This window comes from Entamoeba dispar, genomic scaffold, assembly GCF_000209125.1.
Source record: "Entamoeba dispar SAW760 scf_1105229458239 genomic scaffold, whole genome shotgun sequence".
NCBI lineage: Eukaryota > Evosea > Mastigamoebida > Endamoebidae > Entamoeba > Entamoeba dispar.
This window is the reverse complement of record NW_001853093.1, coordinates 1162-13430: the sequence shown is the minus strand read 5'-3', so window position 1 is coordinate 13430 and position 12269 is coordinate 1162. Positions and strand designations below refer to the sequence as shown.

The window sequence follows — 12269 nt, the reverse complement described above, 5'->3', positions numbered from 1 at the left end:
AATTTTAGTCCATATGAAGTTAAAGAATCTTGAGCATATTTTGGTTCACGTTTAGGAGGGTTGGATCTAAAATAATATGAACGTTTTTTGAGTCGACTATAATCTTTATTTAATTTAATTAAATTGTTAGCTACTGAAATATTTTCAGATGAAATATTCATTAAATTCTCTTTATTGAATTCTTTTAATTCGTTTTGTAAATACATGAACTGCTCTGTAGGTTCAATTTGGCATGCCTCATGCTCATAAATTAGAGTGTTTTCGTCGAAAATACTGGTCATAATTAATGCTTTTGATTAACTAATGATTAAAAAACATTTAGAGATTGTTTAAAAAGGAAATTTAAATAAATACTAGAGGTGAACTTTAAAAGATTAGCGTCGAACTTTAAAGTTGAAATTATGAGATATGAGGTAATAAAAAATAAATGATATTTAAAACAATATTTATAATGACCTAAAAATAGAATATATTCTATAAATAAAATATCAAATAAATGTTATATAAAACAACTTAATAAAATTTACTTTTAATGCTTAATATGATGATATCACACTATCGTCAAATTGTACCATAAAAAAATTATTATAAAAAGAAAAAAATTAAAATTAATTTCTAATTTAAGAAAATTGAAAAAATAATAAATAAAAAGTAGATAATTAAGTATTAATAGAATTTGTGTCTATTGTTCCTGCCTCAGGGGAGACTAATCCCGTCCCTGAGTCTTCTTCGTGCAGTTCAACAACATATGTTTGGTTGTGGTAGAAACAGTGTTCAATGACATCCATCATGTTTTTAATGGTCACGAAATTGTGCATTTTATTCGTACTCATCATTACATTATTATAATGATTTGTGATGTTGTTAATTATTTCATAATTGTTGTCTAAATGTAATGATTGTCTTCACTGTTTGTTTAAAACATGGTGTTTATGATTGTTAGATCATTGAAATGAATTATCATAATGCAAATTAATTCTTGTTAAATGTTTAAAAGGTAAAAAATAGTAGATAATATTATTAGATGAAAATATTTGTGATTAAATATGAGAATAACATATTTGTATATTATTAGTTATATCTTTCTACTTCGATTTCTGTATTAAATGAATATATCTGTTGATGAAATAAAATAAAATAAATATAAAATGATAAATGATAAAAGAAAGAATAAAGAAAATAATAGAAAATAAATATAATGATTAATGATAAAATTAATGAGTTATTATCATGAATGAAAGTTGAAGATGAATATTAAATTCATTAATATTAATTATAAATGTTTAATTTATAATTAATATTAAATATTCATTCTTCATTCTGTATTATTGTGTTGATGTTTAAATTATTCAATTTGTTATTATCATATCATCATTTCATTGAAACTTGTTTTTTATTATCTTTTTATTTGTTTCATCATTTATCTCTTGTTTGATATGATAATATAAATAATTTACATTGTATATTATCATCATTCATCATTGATAATCATCTGTGATATAATTTAATTTTCATATCAATAAATATATCATTTAAATAAATAAATAATAACATCTGTTAACATATCATTATGATATCTCATCAATGTGATAAATGAAATGGAACATATTTACACATTAATAACAATACGATGGATATTCATATTTATATAATCATTGTTATTTATAACTAACATTATAAATTTAAATTAACATAGTGCTCTTCTTTATTACATTTCATAATGATATTTTCACATTAAAATAGAATTGATGGTAAATGAAATGAAATAAAGAATAATATAAAATGAAAACATTTATGAATGAATATACTCAACAAATCAAGATACATCATACTCAATACAATAAGATATTACAAAATGTCAACTGATTGATATAGAATTATTATTTTACCTACTTTTTATTTTATTTTATTTTTTATATTTTAAGAGAAAATAATAGAAAACAGAATATTCCATTATGCAAAAAATATATTACACTATTTTCAATTGAGCAATTTATTTAGATGCATAATTTCTTCGCTTATTTTGGTTCCCCTTTCATTTTATAATCTCAACATTCTACTTTTATTCTTTTCATCTTCTTCTACTTCTTACTTTTTCTTTTATACAGTTCTTTCTCTTCATTTTTCTCTTATTTCCCTTTTTCGTCGCTGTTTTATTTTATATTAATGTTAATTATTAAAATAATGAACATTTATTAGTGATTATTTTATAATTTATTACTTTTATTGGATATCTCGTTTATTATTTATTCATTATTTCTTGTATTATTAAATTCATTTGTAATGATTATTTATCATTTCATTTATGTTATGGATGTATGTAATTTACACCAATAAATTAAGTGTAGTTTAAACTTTTTGTGATTATTTATTGTTTAATATTTTAATCATTATATATTATTATATATCAAATTATGATGATGAGACTAAACCATAAATAATGATAATTTCATTTTATTAATCATAATATAAAATGATTAAAATCAATTAGAAATTAAAAATAAATGAAATAATTTGATTTTATAAGAATGAGTTATTTTATTTTATGAAATAAACTTGAAAAAATAAATTTGTCAATGAGGTAAATAATAATAATTAAAATTAATTGCATCTTTCTTTAATTATTATTAATTATTAATTAAAATAATTAAAGTCATCATAGTTATTCATGATTTCTATAAAATATTATCATAAATAATCTCATTATTTAATGATAACTTTTTCATCATTGATTTCACGAATAAAATTTATTACATTGATTCAAGTAAATGACCTAATGTTCTAACAAACAACTCATTCTAAAGTACAATTTAACCAACTACAATAATACAATGATAAACTTAATATCTTCAAATACTATTTTTAATTTCTTTTGTAATATTTATTTTCAAATTAGAACTAAAAGTTGATGAATAAAACCAATAACACTTAAGAATTGATAATCCTTCATAAACAAAATGGTAGAAATGACTATAAATAGTAAAATGTTATTAAAAACAAAATAAAACAGATTATTTTTTAAAGAATATTTTTATAATTTTTTTATGAACTAGAAAAAAGAATAGAATGAATAAAGTCCAAACAACATTTAATATAGAAGGAGTTAATGTTGGTTTGAGAGAAATGTTTAGAAGAGTGATTTATTCAAGGAATTTTGAAGAATTAGAAACATTTAATGAACAGATTCAATTAATAAAACAATATTGTCCAGTAGCAAAGAATGAAGAAATAGCAATTGTAATGAAATGTACATTAAGAGATGTAGAAAGAATAATTAATCCAGAGAACAAAGAAATTGATATTTCAAATACAGATACAATTACAACGGAAGATACCATACCATCACTCAAAACAAATGAAGAAGCAATTAAAGATATTCAACGATTATCGAAAGAAATTATTGGAAAAGGAATTGCGTTTACAGAAAATTCAATACAGTGTTATGTTGAAGATTATTGTGAAGGAGTGAATTTAACATTTAATGAATTAAATTTAAATCAAAGAAAAGTAAAAATATCAAAAATATTAAATCAACCAAGTGAAAATGAAATTAAAGGATTTTACCATTTATTAAAAGAAAAAGTAGAAGGAATTTCACCACATTTTATATTTAATGTGGATGAATTTGGATTTCAATTAAAAACATTTGAAGATAACGTTTTTGTAAGAACAAACGACCGTCCAAAAAAATTACAAATTGAAAGAAATAGTAAAATGTCTCAGTTGCTGTGTTGTATTTGTGGTGATGGAAGTTCTTTTCCTCTTTATTGTGTTGTTAATAATGAAAACCAAAAAAAAGAAATAACAAAAAATATATCAAAAAAAATTAATATTGTTTTTAGTGAAGAAACTACTTGTGCAATTAGTTTATTTGTTTTTGAAGGTTGGTTAAATACGTTTATTAAATTTATTAATAACCAACGTAAAAAATATCACTGTGAACATCAAATTGTTATTTTATTAATTCCAGAATACTATAAAGAGTATTTAAAAGGATTTTCTTATCTTTTAAAAGAAAATGTTATTCAAATCATTTTTATTCCAAAAAATAGTGAAAGAGAAGTTCAACCATTAAATGAATTATTTGAATCAATGATTCATAAAATAAATAATTTTAATAAAATAGATAAATTAAAAATAACAAATGAAAGTAAAGAACTTATTAAATTAATAAATAATTGGAAAATAGAATCTGTTGAAGGAAATGTTATTGATGCTTTTAAAAATAAAGGGTTATTATTTACTATTATTGGAGAAAAGTCAATGTGTTGTATTGAGTCTACTTATTTAACTGAAGAGTCTCATTTATTAAATGACTTTCAAAAACCAAGAAAAAGTAGTGAATTAAAATCAAAAAAATCTTCTCAAACTTTAGACTCTTTATGGTTAGATGGTGATTCTTCTTTAAATGAAATAAGTATATCTATAATTCCAAAAATATCTGAACCTTATAAAGTTTGTATTCTTTTATTTATCATTTCAATTTCTTTTATTTTTACTAGAAAAACACAGACTTTTACATACAAATGAAATTAACCTCATTTTAGAGACCTTTTGATAATAATTAAAACTATTTTTTGTTTTTTGTTATATAAAACATATTAATTAAAAAAAGAAAAAAAAAAAAAGAAAACAGAAAGTTAAGAGAACCCGAAAAACAAAACTTAAAAAGATAAAAGATTGGTATTATGAGAAACCAACCACAAGAAAAGAAAGAAGTCGACCAATTATTCTCCTCACTAAATCCATTTTTTGATATAATATTTAAAGGAAAAGGAATTAGTTTAGGAGAATTAAATAAATACTATTGTTTAGTATATAGTTGTTTTGAGGATATTTCATATGCAGGAGACTATGGACTAGAAAAACTTGAAGAAGTATTAAATGAGTACTTGGCAAATAAAACTGGAGAGTTAAGTCAAAAAGAAAAAAGAAAAATACCAAAACAATTACAAAATATTTTTGAACAATGGAAAAATATAAGAAAAAATATTTTATTTGTCTTTGGTACATTAGATTTTTGTCCACACCAAAAAGTTAATGGAACAGTTAAATCAGTACTAAAACATTCATTTAAACATGTATTCTTTAAATATTTAATAAAAAAAATAAATTTATTTAATATATTAATTAATATAATATCAGAAAGTAGATTTAATAAAGAATTAACAATAGAAGAATATGAATCAATTCTTTCAATTCTTCAATTTCATTTTGATGAACAACTATCATTTTACATTCAATCATTTCAAAAACAATTTGAAGAACAAACAATGACAGATTATAATAAATTTACTAATAAAATAAAAACATTACCAATTCATGAATGTTTAACTTTATTAGAAAAGTTCATTGAAAATGAAAACGATTTAATTAAAATAGCATTACTTCCAAATATGCAACAACCAATAAAAGAAATGTTAAATAAAGAAGTGTTATTAAAAATAACAAGAAAAGCATTAACAGTATTCCCAGAACTTCTTATTAAAAAAGAAAAAGAAGACATTCAAATTATTAGTTTATTATGGAATAAAACAAAAGAAAATAACGAATTTCTTAATCCAATTGATGAATATTTTCAATTAAAATTTCATAAAGAACTAGAAGAAGAAAGTAAAAAAGAAGGATTTAATAAGAATATAAAACAAATAGTTTATTTCTTATTTAAATTTAAAAATTTAACAGAAGAATTAAAAAAAGAATATTTTAAAGGAAATATTATTTTTGGTGAATGTGTTGGTAATTCATTTAAATCTTGTTTAGTTAAAAATAAAATTACTGATGAAGGTGATGAAAAACAAACAGAAGTTCTTTTAGCTACTTTTATTCATAGTACTATGACAAGTAATAAATCAGAAGAAGATACAATGAAAGAATTAACAAATGTCTTAGATATTGTTTCTTATTTAACCAATAAAGAATCATTTATTATATTACACCAAAAATTTTTATTAAAAAGAATTATTCAAAATACTATAAAATCTATTACATTAGAGTCTTCAGTTGTTGATGATATTTGTAAAAATTTCTCTTGTTCTGCTTCTTTTAAGTTAAAACAAATCATTAAAGACTACACTTTATCTTTAGAAATTACTAAAGAATTTTGTAATAAAAATCAAATTCCTTTAAAATTAAATATTATTGTTTTCTCTAAATTTTTATTTAACGCTCATGATATTTATTGTTCAATTCAAATGGACCCTTCTCTTCAAAAAATTTGGAATTTATTTGTCACTTCTTATAAAACTATTCATACTGATAGAAAATTAGAATTAAATCAATTATGTTGTTCTGTTATTCTTTCTTATTATAATGGAATAAAAGGATGTAAATTAGAAATTAGTTATATTCAGTATTGTATTTTAATGAAATTACATGACAATGGAAAATTAACTATTAACGAACTACAAAAATCTATAGCTCCTTCATTAGATTCTTTTAAGTTCCATTTAAATTCTTTAATCAATTCTAATATTTTATCTAGTTCAAATGGCTTTGAAGGAAATAGTTTGATTTGGTTTACTAATAACTCTATTACTGATGGTTTCTTATTAAATAAAATTGATAAGAAATTAGTAGATAACCAAAATAAAAATAAAGGAATAACTAAAGAAAATGAATCAAAAAAATTTACTGCTGTCATTTGTTATCAAGTTAAATTAATGAAACAAAGAAAAGACCTTAGCTATAATGACCTTATTAAATGCACTATTTCTCAATTAAATTCTTCATTTAATATTGACACAAAATTAGCTAAACAAGGTGTTGAATATCTCATTGAAAAAGAATATATTTTAAGAGATGAACAAGACAATGGGTTGTTCCATTATATTGCTTAAATATACCTTATGGCTTTTCTCTTTAAAAAAACTTAACAAAATGATGTTTATTATTTTTTCCTTTTCAAGTTTTTTTATAATTAATTTATTAATAATTTATAATCAATTATTCACTTTTATACTTTTTTATTCTTTTATCTGTATTTATTATTCTCATTTAACAATTCAAAATGCAAAATTATTACGAATTCTTTGTTCAAATCCAATCACAACTTAAAGACATATTGATCATCCCTCATTTCTCACAAAATAAATTAATTCTTGTTGATGTCATCTCTTCCAATAAAATTGGACAAATTCAAATAAATGGTAATTGTTCTATTTTATGTGTTGACGGTAATAAATCAGATAGTTTTGACAATGAACTAATTGGTCAGAAAATTTTTGAATTCTTCTCTCAGCCAATACCCGTTAAGTGTTCAATACTTGATCAGCCACTAAGTGTAATAGATCAAGGTGCAAATTATTCACAAAATCATCAAGGACCAATCTCAGAGATACAACCAACTCTACAAAGAAAAACATACTCAACAATACCTGAAAGGTACCAACTACCACCACAACCAAATTTTTTATCTCCATTATCACTACAAACAAAATTATCTCAAGTAAGTCAGAACACGAGTCAAATGAATGTCTCACAAGGTTCCGGACAAGGAACATTCCCCCCAACTCGTAAAGTAGTGAAACTAGATCAAATTGAAAAACCAAGTACGAACAATCACATTACAGAAGCAAAAAGTAACAAAAGACAAAAAAATGAGTATGTCAAAAGTAAAACAGGTCAATGATACAGAACTTAAAACATCTACAACTAAAAGACATAAAGAAAAAGTTAGTAATGTCGATCCATCTCCACCAAGTCATAGAATTGATAACTCTAATCAGCTGCCTGTTGATGACAAATGTAGGTGGAGTCCAATAAAACCGGAAAGTAAAAAAACATCTCCTCAAAAAATTGAACATAAAGAAAAAAAGGATCAAAAAGAAAAACGTGATGCAAAAGAACAAACAGAAGGCTCAAAATTTAAAGTTTTAAAAAAGAGATGAATGTTGTTGTTTAGAAGAATATAATTAAAACTAAGTATGACTTAAGATGTGTTAAAGGTTTAAAAAAATTCCTTTTATTTGTTATTTAGTAATTTATTTTTTTGTAAATCTATTTTCAACACATGCAACAAATTTTATTTTCTTTGGTAATGAGTAAGTTTTTGAGTTTTGTAAAGAAAACTAAACAAGAAATAAATATTTAAGAAAATATAGAAAGATAAATATCAATACCAATAAAAGAATAATAAAAATAGGATATGAATTTACCAATTATAAAGTGATTAAAAAGAGAAGTATGAAAGGAAAATGATAAATAAATGATGAAAGTAAAATAACTGAATGGGAAAGTAGAGATGATAGTTAAATAACAGGTAATGATGTTATCATCTAAAATCAATGAGGTAATCATGATAAGATGAAGAAAGAGAAGAAGAAAGAAATAAATCAAATACTATAACAAAAAATTCAAATAACAATAAGAACAAGAAAACAATTATGAATTACTTATGACTAGGTTTTCATCATGTTGAGAAGTGAATAAATTGGTTTATTCAACATGTCTTATTATTGTTGAAATAATGTTTTTTTTTAAACGTGCTTGAATTAATTACTTCACCATTTAGTTTTTTATCTGATTTTAATTTGAGTTAGATAAGTGTTTAAACTCTTCATTGTTTATAATGTTATTTTATGATGGATATGTCAATAACATATGATTATTGGTGTATCTCTTTTATCATCTACAATCACTTAGAAAACCCTTTTTCTTAATAACACACCATTACTCAACTTAGAACCATCACTAATAAATGTACTTACATTTGATAAATAGGAATAATATCCTCATAATAAATAATCTTATATCTAATAAATAATATACTCAATAATAAATAATAATCAATTAGTCTTGAGTGTGACATTATCTAACCAATGTCACGTCATGACTAGAAGGTAACTGGTGATTCGAGGATTGGGCATATTAGGGTTCCATATAGTGTCTCTGATGTGCTACTTTCGAACCCTCAATAAGATGAAATAACAGTAAGGGCAGGAAGAAAAAGATAAACAATACACAACAAGAATAACAATACAAATAATATCAAACCATCAATATGATAAGAAAAATAACAAAAAATGGAGAAACAGACAATAACAAATACACAACAATGACAACAACTTCAACAATGAATATAAAAATGAAATAAACTATCACAATGAAAAATACAGAAATAAAGAATAAGAAAAAATAAAGATAAAGAAACATAATAATAAACAAACACTAAGAAATGAAAACACAATAAAACATAGAAATAGAATAATAAATGAAGTGATTGATTTTAAATTAATTGATTAAATATAATAGAAGTCATATGAACTAAAGAAATGAGAACAAAGAAGGAAGAAATAGAATAAAAAAAATATGATAAAATAAAAGAAGATTAGAATAATCTTAGTGTAATTTCAAGAAATAAAACAATAATTGCAAAAAGTGTTAAATTGATTACAGAATTAAAAAATTAAAATTGGTATACCAAAGAAGTCAAAAAAGTTACAATAAAGAAAGACTGATATCAAGGAACATTGTTTCATACCAACCAAACATATGTCATAGAATTAATTAACAAGGGGATGTGACCAGTAGACACAGAGCAATAAGCAATAGAGAATAACTCTATTAACACTTAGTTAAATATTATATTTAATTTATTTTTTTAAAACAGGAATTTTTCTATAAAAGGTGTAAGAACTTAAAATTAGTAATGACTTGGTGTAACTTTGGAAGAGATAAAAATATTGAAGAGAAAAAGAAAGAGCTTAAACAAATTGAAAAGTTTTGGATAAAACAACAATTATTTATAAAAAGACTTTCTACAATAATGACAACAATCCATGATGAACTCAATGATCATTCTGAAGAGTTATCTAAAATGATTGATTCAAAAGATTATCATCACATGGGTTTGTTTTCTTTAATAAAATGAAAAGAAAAGTCAAAACCGAAAATTTATAAATAGAGGCCAAAATGATAGGACAGTTTATTGGTGCACTAAACTTTATTTCAAATGACTTCGAGTTAAGTGTAGAAAATATGAATAGTTCATTCAAAAAAACAAATGAAATTTTCCAAAAGATTACTCAGCTTTTTAATAAATTTGAAACTGAACCAGCACAAAATGATGAAACTACATTCTCACTGTATCAAGGGTTTATTAATAGATTAGAATTTTTAACTCCTAATTATTATCTTAACTTATTTAAGTCATTTGAAATTCTCTATTCTATTGGGAATTCATATTTTGTAGAGACATTGTTTGTAGATGAAATTGAAAAACAACTTCAAGAAGTTTGTTAATATTTTAGTTTAAATTTAATAATTTAGTTCAACAAAAAAATTCTTATTAAATAGAAAAATATTTTAATAAATAAACAAGAAGATGTTGTTCTATATACAGGAAGAACAATTAAAGAAATACTAAACGACGAAAAAAGAGAACAAAATCAGTTACCAAGAGTAATTGAAAAAATGATTCATTGTATGTATGAAAAAGGGTGTTATTGTAAAGGGATATTTCGTGAAAGTCAAAATGCGTCAATAAGAAAAGTTGAAGAATTATATATGAGAATGAGCGTAACAAATTTTGAAGATATTCCAGTAGATGTTATTGCAAATGTCTTAAAGAAATTTCTTAGAAATTTACCAATTCATATTATTGATAATGAAATAACTCAACAAATATTTTGTGAATGGAGTAAAATAAATAAAAATGAAAGTATTCCTGATTTCAAAGTAATTCAAACAATTCAAAATATTTTATCAATTCTTCCTATTGAACATCAAACTATATTTAAAGAATTAATGAAGTTGTCATATAAAATTATTTCATTTTCTGATTTAAACTCAATGAATTCAAAGAATCTTTCAGTTTGTCTTTCAACTAATTTAATGACATTAAATGAACCAGAACAAATATCAAATACTTATGACTATACAAATGAATATACAATTTGTATTGATTTTATTTCATTTTGTATTTCAAATTATCCATTAATATTTCCAAATGATATTGATGAAAAATTAAATAAAAGAAGAACTTATTTACTCTCTTCTGAGCAACAATCAAAATTATTTTCTGAACAAAATACAAGAGTTCAAAGAAAGAAAACAAGTAAATTAACTGATAAATTATTTAAACCAAATGTTATAGATGGACCCAAAAAAATTGATGTATTTGATAGAATAACTAAAAAACAACAAATTGATCAACAACAAAATCAATTAAATTCACAAAAATTACTTCCTGATAAAGGTTTTTATTTAAAAGATGACCAACCCAATATTGATCTCTCTCAAAATGTTCATCAAAACTTTAACACTACTTCACCTAAAGGTATTACAACTACTAGATCTTCTCAATATAATTCTTTAAATTCAAACAGTGCTCAACTATCAATACAATCAAGAAGTACTTTTGATTTTGGAGAACTTCAAAACAAACAAAAGTTATCAAAAACTACTCCAATCATTGCATTAGTCAATCTCCCTGATATTCAAGAAGCACAAACTGACTCATCTCAAATTAAATCTCAAGATTATAATACTACTAACAATGAGCCTATTGACCTTTCTTTCAAAAACCCAGAATTATCTTTTAATAGTATTGATAAAATGATTTTTGAAGATAAGCCTGATGGAACCAAAAATAATAATCAAAACGAATTCATTGAAATTACTAAAAAAGCTTTAGATGATGAAAAAAAATTACACCAAGAAGAAATGAAAAAAATTGAAAAAGAAAGAAGGTTAGAAGAATTACCTCCTATAAATACTACAACCAAACATGAACAATACGAGCCATTAAAATTTACTTACAACGAAGCCATAGGGACATACACAAAATCAAATCCAATTTTTAAAGATTGAAGAGGCAAAATATAATTATATAACACACTATTTATTTATTATACTTTTTAATTTATTTTATTTTTTTGAGTGTATTAAAAATTTCATTCTATTTCAGTTTTTTAAAGTTTTTGTTCTTTGTGCCTATTTTTATTTATGTTTTTTCTAGTATTATTTTTTCCTTTTTTTTTGTGTTTTTTGGAAATTATTTGTTGTTATGTATCTCTTATTTTTATTTACACTCTTTTTTTATTATATTATACAATAATTATCTTTAAGATAATTTTTTATTGATTTTCTTTCCTTCATATTATGTAACTATTTAAGTGATAAGTATTTAATATAATTATGATGTATTACCTATAAATTTATTCGTCTTTTTATTCCTTTGTTTTTGTGTTGAACAAAAAATGAAAGATAGTTTTAATATCACCAAAAATATGTTAAATTGATACAACCACATATTGTAAATAAAGAAA

General features: G+C 22.5%; 4 protein-coding genes across 4 annotated transcripts, besides 35 other annotated features; all 4 read left to right on the top strand.

Annotated features, from left to right (window-relative positions):
• Positions 1–104: 104 nt before the first annotated feature.
• Positions 105–125: a sequence feature (AT_rich).
• A 289-nt stretch (positions 126–414) lies between these two features.
• Positions 415–534: a sequence feature (AT_rich).
• A 39-nt stretch (positions 535–573) lies between these two features.
• Positions 574–646: a sequence feature (AT_rich).
• Positions 647–800: a repeat region.
• Positions 801–1122: 322 nt separating this feature from the next.
• Positions 1123–1194: a microsatellite.
• Positions 1195–1250: 56 nt separating this feature from the next.
• Positions 1251–1309: a sequence feature (AT_rich).
• A 188-nt stretch (positions 1310–1497) lies between these two features.
• Positions 1498–1551: a sequence feature (AT_rich).
• Positions 1552–1640: 89 nt separating this feature from the next.
• Positions 1641–1691: a sequence feature (AT_rich).
• Positions 1692–1894: 203 nt separating this feature from the next.
• Positions 1895–1923: a microsatellite.
• Positions 1924–2054: 131 nt separating this feature from the next.
• Positions 2055–2147: a microsatellite.
• Positions 2148–2151: 4 nt separating this feature from the next.
• Positions 2152–2228: a sequence feature (AT_rich).
• Positions 2229–2363: 135 nt separating this feature from the next.
• Positions 2364–2416: a sequence feature (AT_rich).
• A 17-nt stretch (positions 2417–2433) lies between these two features.
• Positions 2434–2652: a sequence feature (AT_rich).
• A 319-nt stretch (positions 2653–2971) lies between these two features.
• Positions 2972–3046: a sequence feature (AT_rich).
• A 20-nt stretch (positions 3047–3066) lies between these two features.
• Positions 3067–4568, top strand: EDI_325820 (uncharacterized protein; the record flags this gene model as incomplete). The annotated part of the gene is made up of 2 exons (XM_001734357.1): positions 3067–4455; positions 4548–4568. The coding sequence occupies 2 exons, from the start codon at positions 3067–3069 to the stop codon at positions 4566–4568; spliced, it is 1410 nt and encodes a 469-aa protein (XP_001734409.1).
• Positions 3469–3531: a sequence feature (AT_rich).
• Positions 3791–3834: a sequence feature (AT_rich).
• Positions 4073–4178: a microsatellite.
• Positions 4558–4607: a sequence feature (AT_rich).
• Positions 4608–4633: a microsatellite.
• A 55-nt stretch (positions 4634–4688) lies between these two features.
• Positions 4689–6839, top strand: EDI_325810 (cullin-6, putative; the record flags this gene model as incomplete). Its single annotated transcript, XM_001734356.1, has 1 exon — positions 4689–6839. One exon carries the CDS (start codon positions 4689–4691, stop codon positions 6837–6839), a length of 2151 nt encoding a protein of 716 aa, XP_001734408.1.
• Positions 5088–5142: a sequence feature (AT_rich).
• Positions 5281–5310: a sequence feature (AT_rich).
• Positions 5627–5726: a sequence feature (AT_rich).
• Positions 5941–5982: a sequence feature (AT_rich).
• Positions 6125–6166: a sequence feature (AT_rich).
• A 69-nt stretch (positions 6840–6908) lies between the features above and the next one.
• Positions 6909–6950: a sequence feature (AT_rich).
• A 59-nt stretch (positions 6951–7009) lies between these two features.
• On the top strand, positions 7010–7889 carry EDI_325800 (uncharacterized protein; the record flags this gene model as incomplete). Its single annotated transcript, XM_001734355.1, has 2 exons — positions 7010–7519; positions 7575–7889. The coding sequence occupies 2 exons, from the start codon at positions 7010–7012 to the stop codon at positions 7887–7889; spliced, it is 825 nt and encodes a 274-aa protein (XP_001734407.1).
• Positions 7890–8061: 172 nt separating this feature from the next.
• Positions 8062–8221: a microsatellite.
• A 151-nt stretch (positions 8222–8372) lies between these two features.
• Positions 8373–8788: a repeat region.
• Positions 8773–8910: a repeat region.
• A 13-nt stretch (positions 8911–8923) lies between these two features.
• Positions 8924–9074: a microsatellite.
• Positions 9020–9205: a microsatellite.
• Positions 9070–9216: a microsatellite.
• A 21-nt stretch (positions 9217–9237) lies between these two features.
• Positions 9238–9584: a repeat region.
• Positions 9585–9607: a sequence feature (AT_rich).
• A 371-nt stretch (positions 9608–9978) lies between these two features.
• EDI_325790 (uncharacterized protein) lies at positions 9979–11811 on the top strand (the record flags this gene model as incomplete). Its single annotated transcript, XM_001734354.1, has 2 exons — positions 9979–10233; positions 10297–11811. 2 exons carry the CDS (start codon positions 9979–9981, stop codon positions 11809–11811), a joined length of 1770 nt encoding a protein of 589 aa, XP_001734406.1.
• Positions 10239–10317: a sequence feature (AT_rich).
• A 51-nt stretch (positions 11812–11862) lies between the features above and the next one.
• Positions 11863–12044: a microsatellite.
• Between the last annotated feature and the right edge of the window lie 225 nt (positions 12045–12269).